A 16,309-nucleotide genomic window follows, 5' to 3' on the forward strand; every position below is an offset into this window, starting at 1 on the left:
CTTGGTAGTGTCTTGGGCTTGGTTTAGGCGGTCTTGACTATAAGTCTAAACAGTCCTTATCAAGGCTCTATATGAACACTCATGCCTGTTCATTCAGTTCACCATGTGAAGTGAGAAAGCTGCAGTGCTGTTGTGTGGGGTTAAAGTTAAAGTGTCCATACAGTTTCCATATACAGGTGGTCTAACCTCAGACCACATCCTAACATCCTCTGCCCTGTGTGTGGGCCAACATTCAGTGAAATCTGTATTTAATTGAAACAGTGACATTGTTGGTGTATGAAATCAATGAACCAGAACCAGGATATTTTCTTGTTCTTACAGAGAAAAGTGATGTGGAGCCTCTGAGGCGTGAGAACAGCATGCGCATCCTGCCTCCCATGTGTGAGTTAAACCAAGAAGTAGCTGCTTTAGTGTTTCATTAAATTTATTTTTACAATATTACTTTATATAAACATGCACAAGATATACTAACATTTAGTTTGATTTAAAAGCTGTTCTGTTAAATCTGCATGGTCTTTAGTCTATAGTCACAAAGACAAATCAAAAGCTTAACGACTACAAGTATTGCTCTCTTTTTTCTCTTTGATTTCAGTGTCTGAGCTGAAGGTGGTTTTGTTGGGGAACAGCTGGTCTTTGAGGAAAGAAGTGGGGAACTTCATACTGGGAGAAACTGTGGTCAACACTCACAAAGCACCTGATGAATGTCTGATAGGAAGGTCACAGATAGTGGGACAGAAAATAGCTCTGATCAACACTCCAGATCTGCTGGATCCCAAGATCCCTGAAGACAAGTTCAGAAAACATGTAGAAACCTGTGTGAACCTCTCTGCTCCTGGACCTCATGTGTTCCTGCCGGTTCTACAGCCTGAAGACTTCACTGAGGAACACAAACTGAAGCTCTGCAGCGTCCTGAACCTCTTCAGTGATCAATCATTTGATCATTCACTGGTTCTGATATCAACACCCAGAGAGGAGAGTCCAGGTTCCACAGAAGACTACACCAACCATCCGGCCCTGCAGGAGGTAATCAGGACCTGCAGATACGGGTCTCTGAGGCTGAAGAACCTTGATCGTCTGGAGCTCTTAACACGTATTGGACAAATTGCAAAAGAGAACACTGGAGAACATCTGAGGTGTGATTTACTGAAGGAGGCAGCAACAGCAACTCAAACTCCTCTGAGCCTGAAACAAGGAGGAGCAGTCGGTGAGCTGATGAGTCCTGCAGGAGCTGCTGGTAAGAACAAGAAGGATGTTTGATGAAGTGTGCACTAAATAGTATTTATTAAAAAGTGCAAAGAAATGTTTTAATGGTATCATCATTTTGCATTGCTGAATCTGAAAAACAGAATCCAGCCTTAAACATTGTTCACTGTGTGAACATGTGGCTTCATCATTTAATGTAATCAAGCATCATCACATGCTTCAGTGTGAGCAGCAGCTCTGAAGCTGCTGCAGTGAAGATCAGTTCATCTCAGAGGTTTAACTGCTCATCATCTCCTCTCTGTGATGCAGAGCACTTAAGATCAACACAGTCTGTGTGGAGTCGTGTATACAGTGAAGCTGAGTTGAGTTCTGAGTGAATGCTGTTTGATTCACATAAATAATGGAATGCTAAACATGTAAAACAAAGCATGAGAGCCATGATGTTCATGTTCTGACCCTTCACAGGTAAACTGGAGGCTGTTTAAATTACACAGTATTATCAAGGAGTCATCATGCATCAATGTTCAAACTCTGATAGTTCAAAGTAGATTTATATTACATTTCAGGAAAACAATAATTGTATCATTGAAATAATGATGGAGTTGTTTGTTGTGGTTGTTTTTACAGAACATGGAGTCAGGATGGTTCTTCTTGGAAAGAGTGAGGACGACAAAACGTCTCTATCAGACTTCATCATGAAGAAGAAAACTTTTACATCTCAGGGAGAAACTGAGAGATGTGAGGTCGACCACGGAGAGTGGAGAAAAGAAACATTTACATTAGTGAAAACTCCTTCAGACATCTTCAGTCTGTCTGAGACACGAGTGAAGCTCTTGATGCAGGAATGTGTGAGTCTTTGTCCTCCTGGACCAAATGTTCTCCTGCTGTTAGTGAATCCTTCTGAGTTCACAGAGAAGAACAGAGAAACTCTGAAGTTCATCCTGAGTTTGTTTGGTCAAGATGCTTTCAAACACTCGATGGTCATCATCACACATGAGGGGAAGAAAACAAGTTTCACTGTGAATCAGCTCCTTGCAGACTGTGGAGGAAGATACTACAACATGTCTGAAGACAACCACTGGTCATTAATGCAGAAGATTAGGAACATTGTCCATGAAAACAGAGGAGCCTTCCTCACCTGCAGTGAAGAGACCATCAGACCAAAGTCTGGACATGATGTGGAGAAGATGAGAGAAGAAGGATCCAGAAGCTTCACAAAGGAAACGCTGGCTGAAGATCAGAGAAGTAAAGGTGCAGTTCAAGACGTAAATGTCCAAAGACTTCAAGCTGAAAGCAAAGATGTGGAAATAAATGATAAACAGACAGGAGGTAAAAATCAGAGCAGAGAGCCTCTCAGGTTGGTGCTGATTGGAAAGACCGGCAGTGGAAAGAGTTCCAGTGGAAACACCATTTTAGGGTTTAAGTGTTTTAAATCCAAACCCAGTCAGATATCAGTGACCACGTCTTGCCAGAAAGCATCAGGAGAGATTGATGGACGACCTGTTGTTGTTGTCGACACTCCCGGCCTGTTTGACACGACTCTGTCCAAAGATGTCATTAAACAGGAAATTCTAAAATACATCAACATGTTGTCTCCTGGACCTCATGCTTTCCTGCTGGTGCTGCAGATCGGTCGCTTCACACAGGAGGAAGAGGAGGCTGTGAAACTGATCAAGACACTCTTTGGTGAAAATTCAGGAGATTTCATCATCGTTCTGTTCACCAGAGGAGACGATCTGAAGGATCAACCAATTGAAAGGTACATAGAGAAAGAGTGTGATGACTTTGTCAAACACCTGATAGAAGAGTGTGGAGGGAGATACCACGTCTTCAACAACAGAGATGAGAAGAACCGTGAACAAGTCAGAGAGCTGCTGAACAAGATTGAAGCCATGGTGACAGAAAATGGTGGCGGCTGCTACACCACAGGGCCAGCGATGGAAAAAGATGTAAAGAAGATTCTTAGAGAGGTCGAAGTGCTGCAGAATGAGAAGGAAGACCTTAAAAGAAAACATGAGGAAGAAATTCAAAACCTGAGAACGCAAACTGAGGCAATGGAAAAGGAAATGACTGACCTTAGTGGAAAGGTGGGGGAGTTGTCGAGAAAACAAGACATATGTAATTGTATCATCCAGTGATGAAGTGTGCAGAGTCAACACTCAGAATTCATTTTATCTTGACGTGAAACAAACGCTGAGCTGTGGACCACAGTTAGGTGATATTCTACTTTGATACTGGACACCTGATGATCTTGTAGTTGTGTAGCTGAACACGGATCATATATTCTTCATTATTAATCATGTGTACATCATCTGACACTGTGAGCGGTTACAGCCTTCATTTTAATCCTGGTTCTTGTGAAGAGAGGAACTTCCTGTTATTGTACAGAGTGAACAACGTCGTCAATGTGAGGCCTGTTATTATAAATACAGATACATTACAGATACAATACAGCATATAGATCTGAAAATGAAAACAGGATAATGTTTTGTCGTATTGTAATGAAAGGCTACACTTTACATAATCACTAGATCAGAGAGGACCAGTCTGACGGCTTCATTATGTATTATGGGTTGTCTGTAGTTGTTCAGCACCAGAGTCCTACATGGGTTGGGGTACCTGCGGGCAGCTGATGGGTGACCCCCACAATTTGGATGAAACGGGTGTTATACTGTCCGAAAATGGGTTAGATGCGCTATCAAGTATGGCGGGTACATGCAGTTGCAGGTTTGCAAAATAAGACCTTTGCAGGAGTCTATTCAGCACAATCCTGGAGGCTCGTCTTCACCAGATTTGTTTTATATCTTAGCTAATGTTGAACTTTGTTATTTTCTGTAAATGTGACAAAAGCCTACTTGACTACTAAAATGAAGTTTGTAAATAGTATTCAAAGCCTCAGGGACAGACTGAGAGTGAAGGAGACAGAGAGAGGATGACATGCAGCAAAGAGCCACATGGTGGACTCGAACCCTCGGCCACTGCACACATCAGCTGATGTAGACTGAGGTAGTTGGAAGAGATCTGATTTGATTCAGAGGGAGGTTGCTGGGAGAGTGGAGGTGGGCTGGTGGTTAGATAGAGCTGGATATTATTCCACTGACAGTAAATATGAGTGTGATGTTTCTGAAAGAGAGGACCAACAGGTAGAAGGGATTTAATAAACAGAAGGGGGCCCAGGACTGGTTTAGATGAGAGGCCAGTGACTCCAGTAGAAGTGAGGAGGATGAGTTCTGTTAAAAGTCTGGAGTCAGCTGCCATCAGCTGGTCATTAATGATCTCTAACAAGACTGTCTCTGTACGGTGGAACACACCTGTTTACACAGGTTATTGAGATTTAAGTGAGCGTGAACCTGAGCTTTAAATGTTTTATCAAGTATTTTGGAGAGAAAAGGTAGATTTGGGATTGTATGAAAATGATTTAAACTGTTGGGATCTGCCCTCGCCCATAGAGATAACTGGGATTGGCTCCAGTAATCCCCACGACCCCTTGAAAAAGGGGAATAAAAGCGGTAACATCCCCGCAACCCTCAAAGATAAACAGAAAGTAAATGAGATGAGATGCAGCTGGTTTCTTCAGTATTGGAGATACTGCATCAGAGAGAGGATGAAGAGGACAGACAGAGTTGACGTCTCATACTATGTAGAGTGGTGGGGGGTCTAACTGACTGGTAGATGATACGGATTTAAGAATGTGGTGAGATATTTAAACATGGTTTTGCCTCTTGATGATTTTTTGAATGGTGCTGTAGAGGCTTAAATGATCATACGATCAACGTCTTGTTTTTTTTGTTTTTTTACTTCCATCTTAAAACAAATAAAGGCAAAATGCTAAAAATGTAACAATTAAAAGGAACTGAATCATCAAAAAGATTTCTTATACTCAATAACATGTTTGTTTTTTATTAAAAAATTAATCGAATTAATCAGAGGCTTTGTAATTAATTAATCGAAATTAATCGCATTTTAATCACATATAAATATTTGACCTGAGAACAGTGAGAAGCAATTTTTTTCACATGGATTTTAGTATACTATTGAATAATGACTGAATACAGAAGCTTAAGCAACAAAACATTGTTTTTTCAAGACCAACAGACCAGTGCAATTTCTTAATATTTTTTTGGCCTTTTATGGCTTTATTGACAGAACAGCTGAAGATATGACAGAAAACAGGGAGAGAGACACGCAGCAAACGGACCCAGGCCAGTAGTCGAACCCGGGTTCTGCAGAGCCTCGGCACATGGGGCGCTGCTCTACCCACTGAGCTAAACGCCCCGACCAGTGCGATTTTTGCCATAAAGTGCAGCAATAGCATGCTCTTATCTACGCTGCCATCCGTCCGCTTTTTAAAACAAAATTTCCCATCCACGGGGCCGACCAAAGCAGTCTCATCTGCTTCTTCGTTCATTGTTGTCTGAAGTCATGAACGTTAGTTGGTGCTCCAGTATAATCGGTACCCCTGAAACTCTTCCAGTGAGAAACGTTCCGCGGTGCAAAAATAAGTGCGATTAAAATGCGTTAATTTTTTTAACGCGTTAATTTTTGTGTAATTAATTAATCGTAATTAACGCGTTAAAGTCCCGGCCCTAGTTTGTTTTCAAGTCTACACAGCTGTGTGGAAATTTCTTTATTCTGATTGGATCTAATTTGTTAATTGAATTCCTGTAATATGATATCATGTGAAAATTTTGTATTTCTGTTCAGTGTCTGAACTCTTTCATATCTCTAATAAAAGGAGTTGGAACAGTAAAAGTTTACTGTGCAGACTGGTCTACTGTATCCTCAGATATCTTTAGAGCATCTGATGTGCCTTCATGATGCAGATGATTTCCAAGTTGAGGGAGAATTGAAGAAGATCAGATAATGTTCCGTTATCTCAGTGAAGAAGACTCGAGGACAAGATGCAGCTGAAGAAAACAAGAAGGCAGATTAATCACAGAATCAAAAAAGCAACTGAGGACCAGAGAGCTTCTCTCTGAATGTTTCAGCTGATGTTTCATTGATCCTCTGTGATCCTCAGCTGTGTGTTGACTGTGTTTGTCCAGCAGGTGGCGCTCTAACATTAAACTGATGTCAGTTTTAGATCTTCTGCTGCTGATCTGTTTGTTTTTAACTCTCCTCATCATTTACTGCTTTTACATTTTCTGTCAATGCAAAGCTTAATGTTAGTTTATATGTTTATGTTAATATTACATATTACATTCATGCAGCCCAGGTCCATGAATAGTTTGACTGTCAGATCTGTTTGAGCTTCAGGAATTCCTGATATCCTTTTTAATCCTCCTGCTTATGGAGGAAGAGGAGAAGCGGCTCTGGTTTATCTCCGGCTGAGAGGACCGTGGAGAGGTAAACCTGTTATTGAACCCACGGTAATCAATATTATCATTATTAGCTAGCTAACAGTTTGGGGTCATTAACGATACATCACGTTAATGCTGACATATAAACTGCTGATCGCCACATATGGTTTTATTTTAATTTTAAAGGCATTATTCCTATTTAAAGTGTTTGGTAGATAGTTTTGATGTTGTAATGATTAATTATTATAATTATATTATGAAATTATAATTCTTGCCTCTTTCTTAAAACATTCTTAATGACATGGCAGCCGTGGATGGAGTCAGAACTGCAGACCCAGTTGATGGACGATGTGGTGGACAGAGGAGACTGGACCCCCAAACACCCTGAGTACCGACCCAGATGATGTCCCACTGACACCATCCAGCCCAGCAGCACTGCAGGGACTCCTGCTCAGCCTGTTACTGTACATCATCTCTAACTGTTTTATTATTGTTTTTAATAATTATTATTTTCGTTAATAGTTAATAATAATCTGTAAATAGTTATTTATGCTGTAATTTTGTAAATAGTTGTAAATGTTAAGACCTTCATAATAAAAGAAAACATTCAATCCCTTGTTGTCCCTGAAAAGTAGCACTTGATGCTGTTTGCTGTTATGAATTGTACTTAAGTTGTAAATACTAAATAGAATAGACAATGTGTAACAATAGAACAATATTTTATTTAATGAATTATATAAAATGAACAATTATGAACAAATAATTTATAAAGAACTCATAAATTAACTAAATAACAACAGAAATAATGTAAGATTGTCCTCTGGAGCAGAGAAGAGCCTCTCCATCCTCTCTGCAGCCTCGTGTCCTCCTTCATCCTCCTCCTCTTCCTCCTCGGCCCTGGCTGGCTCTCCTTCTCCTCCTCATCGTCATCTTCCACCTGGTCACCAGCCGGCACTTGGTCCTCAGGTACTCAGTTTGTCTCATTTAATCTGATGTGTGAGGCGCTCAGAAACAGCTTGTAAATAACATCTTTGTGCTCTGTTGTGTGTTCCTGCACTTTCTCAGTGTTCATGTTCAGCAGCAGCTTGCTGACTCTGAAGCTTCAGCAGTGACTGCTCACACTCACGCGAACTCAGCTGCAGTTCTTCAAACTGCCACAAGATGTCGCTGTCTGTCACATACTGAGGAAAGAGCTCTATGAAAACATGAAAACTGACAGAGATTAAAATATTAAACTGAAACACAACACAAACACAGGATCTGTATGTTTATTAAACTTTATTCATATAGAAATTTGTTGACTGATGAGACTTTGTCAGGGCCGATACTGATTATCAGAAAACCCAAGAGACTGAAAACTGATATTTGGAACTGATGTTCAGTAAGTAGGTGATGTAAAACAAATATCTTGGTGTCAAAATTTAGAACAAGTGATGGAATCTGAGTAATATTTACTCAATTACTGTACTTATGTACAATCTTCAGTTACTTTACTTGAGTATTTCCTTTCTCTGCTACTTTATATTTCCTCTCCACTACATTTAATTGATAATTTAGTTACTAGTTAGTTAGCAGATTCAGATCATTCAGTGTTTACAGGCTGTTAACTGTGACGTGCTACCAATCAGACAGAGCTGTAGGTGGGATGTTGTGTGAGAGGATGTTGCATTAGAGCCAAAGATAGTAGCACATTTCAAATACGTTTCCATATCTGCAATCTGACAGAAAATCCACTGATAATTATAATCTGAAAAATGCTGAATATCTGTCCCGATTAGTCAGAAATCACAGAATGATTAAAATCTCCTGACACTGAGTCAGTTTCTTTTAGCCGACTCCAAAACAAGGGGAAAAAAAGCTGTTTGGTCCACAAAGTAATATTCACACTGTATGAGATCAACACAGACAGTCAGAGAAAATACATTTCTTTTTGAAACCTGTTTCACCTTTGAGGCTTTTTCTCTGTGTAACTGAAAACAGATCGACGCTTTAGGTTACTGACAGACTCAAAGTCTGAAATGTTTGAGACCAAAAAAGACTACGAGACTGAAATGAGAACTCTCATTTAGCTCCTTTACGGCTCCATAGCCATAAAAGAGCAAGCTTTGAGCAGTAAAATTTTCCTCTGGGTGAGCAGCTTCAGTTACAACTCAAATTCATAAACTGAAAGAAAAAGATGTAGAAAGTAGAAAAAGAAAATTATTCAGACATGATATGAAATATCTTCAAGACATGACTCTTTCACTCTTTTCAAATATGTGGTATTTGGAGCGAGTTAAAAAAAAAGGGGCAGTTTCTGCTTTTCCCCGAAAATCCTCTTCCCGATCTACAATGGAGTGAATGGAGCAGTTGAGAACTACTCTTTTCGGTTAGAGGCAGATAATTCAAAATACGTAAATCCTACCGATAAAGTATACACATTGTGAGAAAGAAGACAAGTGTAGCTACAACTTTGGACATTATCACTGTTGTAGAGAGAAATTTGTGGCTGGGAGCGTCATATAAAGAGAACATTTCTGAGAGTTTTTTTGAGTCTCCCCTGCTCTGACGATGACATCACCCACTGTGCTGCACGAACATTCCACCACACACAATCATTGAACATTTTTCCCCAAATCGCTCACGATCATTAAAGGGTCGCCGTTCAAATACTACACATTGTAGGAAAAAAGTTGAAGACACCTCAAATACACAGGACTTGTGCCTACATTTCGAAGTTTCAATGGTGTTTCTAGGTGAATGTATGCCAGAGCAGGAGATGTTTGACTGCTGCGGAGCAAAGCACCACTAACAAGTCAGCGGTCTGTTACAAGGTTAACATACACAGACAGACATTTTCATAATCATCACACCGACAGGAACTGTCATAGTTCTGTGATTTGATCTAATAAGTGTGTTAAAGGTGCAATACGTAAGAATTTCAGTTTAAAACGTTCAGAAATTTGCTGAAATTAGTTAGACACTAACCTACACCTGGTCCAAAGGCCTGCGTGCTGTTTGTATGAAGATCAACACTCCCTGGGTGCTCCGAGCTTCCAGACTCAAGTCAGTTAATAGGTTTGCTAGCTGCACTGCTAACTGAACTAACAAGCTAATGTCAGCTTCGATGACCGGCAGTTAGATATTCTTCTGATGATATGCTGCTCCCTATTTGTTAGTTTGTTATGTTTATTTAATTTATTCTATTTAAAGAAGGGACCATGCACATTTATTAACGTGAGCACCAGAGTCCGTCATGTAAATGTGCCAGATTTAGTCATACAGGCTAATTTTCAACTGCAGTCCCTGTCAGGGTGATGTCATTAAAAAAGAAAAAAACACAACACATAAGTAAAAAAAAAAGATTACTCCAGACCATAACAGCCATCTGCATCTGGTATCCCTCGTACGCCAATTCATACATAATGCACCTTTTAAAGCTTCAGCTAAATATAAACTTGTGTTCTTCACGATCTAACATACACCACAAACGTTCAAACTAAATCTTGCATCAGTTTTACTGACCGAGCAGAGACCAGATGGAGCCTGTTTAACTGGATGTCCCTCGACCTCGACAGCAAAGACCTGTTGACATTACATGATTTACTTTTTATACTGTTTTGGTTTACATGCAAATGTAGTTTAAAAACTTTAAAGTGACAGATGCACTGAAGCGAGGCTCTGTAGGAACAAAATCCTGTTTCATTTATTAACGTCTTCAATTTAACCTTTAGTAAACATCTTTAATGTTAAAGTTATTCATTTCAAAATTATTGGTCGCTTGCATTGATGTAACCACTTGGTTATAAGGTAGAGAATGGATTTAAGAGCAAAGGTATCTTGCTGTAAGTGTTATTTGTGTTAAAAGATAATATTGCAGAAGAACATAATCTGATGGTCCTGTTGGCAACTATAGAACCAGTACTAGTGTTCTGCAGAATACCTGGTAACGTTCACTGGTTTACAGATCCAGTCTGAAGCCTCCTGAACTGCTCACAGACTAAGACATTAGGGCCACACGGAAAGTATCAAAAATTTAACGTTGTCAGAAGTGTTGAGATCCATCTACTCCTGGCTGAGAGATATCAGTATGCACACACACACACACAGCTGCAGCCACCCATACACACACACACACTCACAACATACAATCCTGCCAGACACCAGACATCAATATATAATCCTGAAATGATTCTATGATATGTTAAAGCTTGGCCTGCTGCATTATGTTTGCCATATATTAATTTGATAAAAAGAATATTATTATAGTCATCTTTAAAAAATCATCATGAATGAAATGTTGAATAAGGAAGTAGGAGAGGGAGGGGTACATGTTGCCTGTGTAAAATGGGGAACTGCACTCAGTTTGTCACTCTGTCTCTGATGATCAGAGTGAGAGTTAAATGCTGAATTTGCAAAGTAAAAGAAATGTGTAAGGTGTGATTATGGCTTTAATTTGGTATTAATTAATTAATCAAATGTATTAAAAATGTTAGCAAAGTAATGAAGGGAATGCTGAAGCATTAAAAGTAAAGTAAGGAAGGGCAAAGGTGGGTGTCTGTGAAAACGAGGAGGTGTTACACTCAAGGCTCTGTCTGTCATTCTGTCTCTGATGATCATTTTTGACTTAGTATTAACTTTGCAAAGTTAAAGGAGGTGTAAGGTGTAACCATGATGTATTGAAGTTTAGAGATCTAATGAAAATCAGTGTAACTGTTGGAGACAGTATTTCATGAGTTAACGTAGTGGTTTAAAAGGTTAATAAATAAGTATGAATTCATAAATAATTTAGAGTATTAGAATTGAGAGTGTAAAGAGAAAGAAAGAGTTTCAATGTGAGGTCTATTTTATTTTGAAACGTACGGTCATATGACCTTGTTGTATGAGGAATTGTGGGTAAAAAGAGACCGCGCGCTTAGAGCAAAGAGAGTCCGGATACATGGCGGACGCCTGGTCAGAAAAGTAAACAGACTACACTATGTTCTAGAGGCGCACACGGTAAATATACTTTTGTTTGCCTGTGTATTATTTTGGTTATTTCTAATGGGACTGTATTCTGTTTATTATTTTGCGCTGCATTGGCCTCACTTAGATTTTTATGTTTCAGTTTTCACGGTGTCTCAAGATTGTTTGTCGTGTCGTCGTTGGAGGAGAATGAGGAGGAAATAAAAGGATGAATCTTGACATCAGTATGATTCGTGGCCTTTTTCAAGAACGAGTGTAGCTACAGTGAAAACGTAACGTAAACATGGCCAAGAGTTAAGAGACGAGAGCTGCAAATGTCCGAGGCATGCGGAAGCAAGACTGCTGGAGCGATGTGTGGCCGGAACGTACAGGAGCCGACTAGAGAGAGAGACAAAGAAAGCGTCTACACCAGAGCATCGCGACTTCATCACGGCTTGCTGGAGAGAGAGAGGACGGCATCGTCAACCACCGGAGCACGGCTTGCTGCTAAGAGAGAGGACGGGAACGTCAACCGCGAATTACCGCTACTTCACCAACAGGGGGCAGCGCTTACCAGCGGGTGCTACGGTTCTTCATATCCTTACCTGGCTTCAGCTGGCATGGTCTCCAGCCTTCAGGCAGACAAGAGCAGTTCTGCAATAATCCTTCAACTGAGAGTACCAACCTTCAACTGTATGTTTATTTTAAAGGTTGAAAGAGCTTAACTATTAAGCAACAGAGGTTTTGAGTGAAATGCTTAATGTTCCTACTTTATATTATTATGAATGTCCTGTGGGTTTTGACTTAAGAGTTCAAATGCATTACCAAATGAGTGCATAAGAGGTTTATAAGTGTAACTGTCACTACTTATTAGCTCTGGTAAATACATATGCTTAGCAATAATTTAGTCATAAATACAGTAACATTTCTATTTCATTGCAATTTCAATTCACAGTGAAAAATCACAATGTGAGGGTCCTCGGGAACATGTTGAGTCCCTTCAAGCAGAGTTGGTAAGATTAAATGAACGGTTAAAATTTCAGATTGATGAAGCTGGAATAGAGAAACTCGAAACACTTATTGATATCAGTGCTAAAATACAAATTCAAAAGGTATCAATAACAGAGCCAAACTCCAAAGTTGAACCCCGTAAATCCTCACGGGAGAGAAGGTTAACTCCCAAAATGCTGGAGCTAAAACAACAAGAGACCTCTCAAAAGGAGAATAAGTTTGTTATGTTATATGACAAATGGAAGGTGCAAATTAGAACTACACGCTCCTCACTCAAAAATGAGTGCTCTGACAAAGACTTGTGTTGCATGATGGATGCTGTTGAAGGGCTAGAGGCTCAAGTGAAAGATGCATATGAGAATATCCGCGCACAGTTTGCACCTCCTACTGATATTAGATGTAGAATGGATTCATGCACAGCAGTAACTGCGGATGTGATGGTGCTACTGAAAGTGCGCATGAGTGAGGTAGGGCAAGATGACTTTGATGCTAAGGCAGAAAATGCAAGATTGCATGTGATGCTTGACAGAGACTATGCACAGTCAATATTTAGTGCCTCAGACCCCAAATCTTCTGTTTGTAGCCACCAGTCAAGATGCCCATCAGAGCAGCAAAGTATCACAGTAAAAAGAGCAGACTGTGTTGCACAACTTGCTGCCAAAAGGGCAGAAATTGAAATGGAGGAGGCAATTGCTGCACAAAGGCAAGAACTTAAAAGACTGGAAAATCAGCGGGATCTACAAGTGATTGCCGCTAAGATGAAAGCTTATTCTGAAGCAGGCTCAGGTGAGGCCCCTGGAGCAGGTTAAGTTAGCCACTGTCCTCCTGTGTCTAACAGAAACAAAGAGACAAAAAAGGAACAATTACATCAAAACAATGAGCAATTAAACAATGTAAGCAAAGACATTTCTTTAGTGCAAGCACTGCATGACACAATGGCACTCACCAGACTTCCGGCACCCGAGCCCTCAGTCTTCTCAGGAGATCCACTCCAGTTCATAGAGTGGAGCACTAGTTTCAAAGCACTCATAGAACGAAGATGCACAAATCCAGCTGACAGATTGTTTTACCTTCAGAAGTACATCAGCGGCGAAGCACGGTCAGTGCTGGAAGGAAGCCTCTACAGGAAGGATGAAGACGCTTACAACCAAACGTGGGAAACACTGAATGCTCGCTACGGCCATCCCTTTGTGATTCAGCGTGCATACAGGGAAAAACTGAATAACTGGCCAAAGATTAGTTCACGTGATTCTCTTAAACTCAGACAGTACAGTGATTTTCTGACTGCTTGCAGCAATGCCATGCCACACATTAAAGGTCTTCAAGTATTAAATGATTGTGAAGAAAATCAGAGGATGCTACAAAAACTCCCTGATTGGGTGACATCTCGCTGGAATCGACATGTAACTAAACAGCTGCAAGAAACACATGAATATCCCAGTTTCAAGGAGTTTGCCAAGTTTTTGGCTCATGAGGCAGATGTGGCATGTAACCCTGTAACATCCCTCTATGCCTTGAAGTCATCTGAAGAAAGACCTTCCAGAGACATGAAGCGGCCAAAAGCCAATGTGTTCATCACAAATACAAAAGAATCAGAAAAATCCAACACAGTGATGAAAACACAAGGTGCTGTGGAGAACAGCACAAGAGACACAAATGAATCAAAGAGGGTAAACATGCCATTCAGTTCTTCAAGTCCAGTTAAATGCATGTACTGTAGTGAAAGTCACTCCATTCACAAATGTCAGACATTCGCTAATAAGTCACCAGAAGATAAGAGAAGATTCATACTGGACAAAAACCTGTGTTTTGGCTGTCTTAAGAAGGGACACATCTCAAAAGACTGCAGAAACAAAGCAACATGTAGTATATGTAAAAAACACCATCCAACACCGTTGCATGAGCACCGCAGCACTGCTCCAAACACGTCTCCCCATGCTGTTGTGCAGGCAGAAGAAAAGTCATCTTCACTCTCTTGCTCCATAGACAAAGGTGATGGTGGGAGCACATCCATGATAGTGCCTGTGTGGCTCTCATCAATCGCAACCCCTGAAACAGAGACATTAGTATATGCTTTGTTAGATACGCAAAGTAGCACTACTTTTGTAGACAAAGAGATGTGTGGGAAGATGGGTGCAGGTTTGGAGCCAGTCAAGTTAAAGCTTACCACTATGATGGGAAAGGATTCCATTGTTCAGAGTGACAGAGTTAGTGGTCTTAGAGTCAGAGGGTTTTCCTCATGTAGCTTTGTTAACTTGCCACCTGCATACACCAGAGATTTCATCCCACTTGAACGCACACACATTCCTACTTCTGCAACAGCTAAGAGATGGAAACACCTGAATGCTATAGCACAGGAAATACCAGAGTTGCTAGATTGTGAAGTTGGACTCTTAATAGGCTATGACTGTTGTAGAGCATTAGCACCACGACATGTTTTTACAGGTGGTGATGAAGAGCCATATGCCATTAGGACTGACTTAGGATGGAGCAGTGTTGGCAGCTCACCAAAGATTGCTAAGTCAACAGAGGTGACAGGTCTTTGCCACCGTGTGTCCGTCAAAGAGCTTCCATCATTAACACCAGCTGCTGTTCTCAGAGTCCTTGAATCTGATTTTAGAGACACAAACTATGGGGAAAAGACCATATCACAAGATGATATTCAGTTCATGCAGATCTTGAACCAGACAATACAGCAGAACTCAGATGGCCACCTAGAAATGCCACTTCCTTTCAAAACACGTCCACACCTACCAGAAAACAAGCGCCTTGCTCTGGTGCGACTGAAGTACCTAAAAGGAAAACTTGAGAGAAATCCAAAATTCAAGGAGGACTATGTCAGATTCATGGCAGGTGTTATCGAAGGTGGGGAAGCAGAGAGGGCGGAAGACTCGCCCCAGGACGGCAATGTGTGGTACATTCCCGTCAAGGGGTTTATCACCCAAGAAAACCTGAGAAAATTAGAGTTGTATTTGATTGTTCTGCTAAGTATGAGGGCACAGCTCTGAACGATCACTTACTGACAGGACCTGATCTCACCAATGGTCTGACAGGGGTTCTCTGTAGATTCCGCAAACATCCAGTTGCAATCATCTGTGATGTAGAGAAAATGTTTCATAGATTTCATGTAAGCAGAGAGGACAGAAATTACTTGCGGTTTCTTTGGTGGGAACAGGGGGATACAAATTCAGAGCAAAAAGAGTATCGCATGAAGGTCCACCTCTTTGGGGCAGCGTCCTCCCCTGGGTGCGCCAATTATGGTATGAAGTTCTTAGCAAATGAAAATGAAAAAGAGTATCCATCTGCGACCAACTTCATAAAGAAACATTTTTATGTTGATGACGGCCTCATCAGTGTAGAATCAGCAGATAAAGCCATCAAATTGGTGAAAGAGACACAAACTGTGTGTGCAAAGGGGAAACTGCATCTCCACAAGTTTATCTCCAACAACAAGGAAGTTTTGGAGTCAATTCCCGACTGTGAACGAGCCAGTGGAGTTCATGATGTAAACCTCAGCCATGGAGATCTTCCTGTTCAGACTGTGTTGGGAGTAAAGTGGAATGTGAACAGTGACACTTTCTCTTTCAGGATATCCCTGGATGAGAAACCAGCAACACGGAGAGGAATTCTTTCAACAGTAGCCTCTGTGTTTGACCCCCTCGGCTTTCTTGCTCCTTTTCTCCTATTGGGAAAGAAAGTGCTACAAGAAATGTGTCAAAAGGGCATAGCATGGGATGAACCACTGCCCAAAGACTTGGAGCCACAGTGGAAAAATTGGCTGGATGATCTGGAGAACCTGCAAAAGCTTCACATCTCAAGATGCTTTGCTCCTGAAGCCTTAGGAAAGGTTCAAAGAGTCGAGTTGCATCACT

The 16,309-nt window shown here is 40.8% G+C and overlaps 2 protein-coding genes across 2 annotated transcripts; both read left to right on the forward strand.

The window, feature by feature from the left end:
* The first annotated feature begins 359 nt into the window (after window positions 1-359).
* LOC115577804 (GTPase IMAP family member 5-like) lies at window positions 360-2,031 on the forward strand. The gene is made up of 4 exons (XM_030410686.1): window positions 360-381; window positions 593-1,234; window positions 1,831-1,941; window positions 2,012-2,031. Exons 1-4 carry the CDS (start codon window positions 360-362, stop codon window positions 2,029-2,031), a joined length of 795 nt encoding a protein of 264 aa, XP_030266546.1.
* On the forward strand, window positions 1,962-3,695 carry LOC115577797 (GTPase IMAP family member 4-like). Its single transcript, XM_030410674.1, has one exon. The coding sequence runs from the start codon at window positions 2,040-2,042 to the stop codon at window positions 3,339-3,341; it is 1,302 nt and encodes a 433-aa protein (XP_030266534.1). The 5' UTR covers window positions 1,962-2,039; the 3' UTR covers window positions 3,342-3,695.
* Window positions 3,696-16,309: the final 12,614 nt, after the last annotated feature.

Source organism: Sparus aurata, unplaced genomic scaffold (genome assembly GCF_900880675.1).
Source record: "Sparus aurata unplaced genomic scaffold, fSpaAur1.1, whole genome shotgun sequence".
Classification (NCBI taxonomy): domain Eukaryota; kingdom Metazoa; phylum Chordata; class Actinopteri; order Spariformes; family Sparidae; genus Sparus; species Sparus aurata.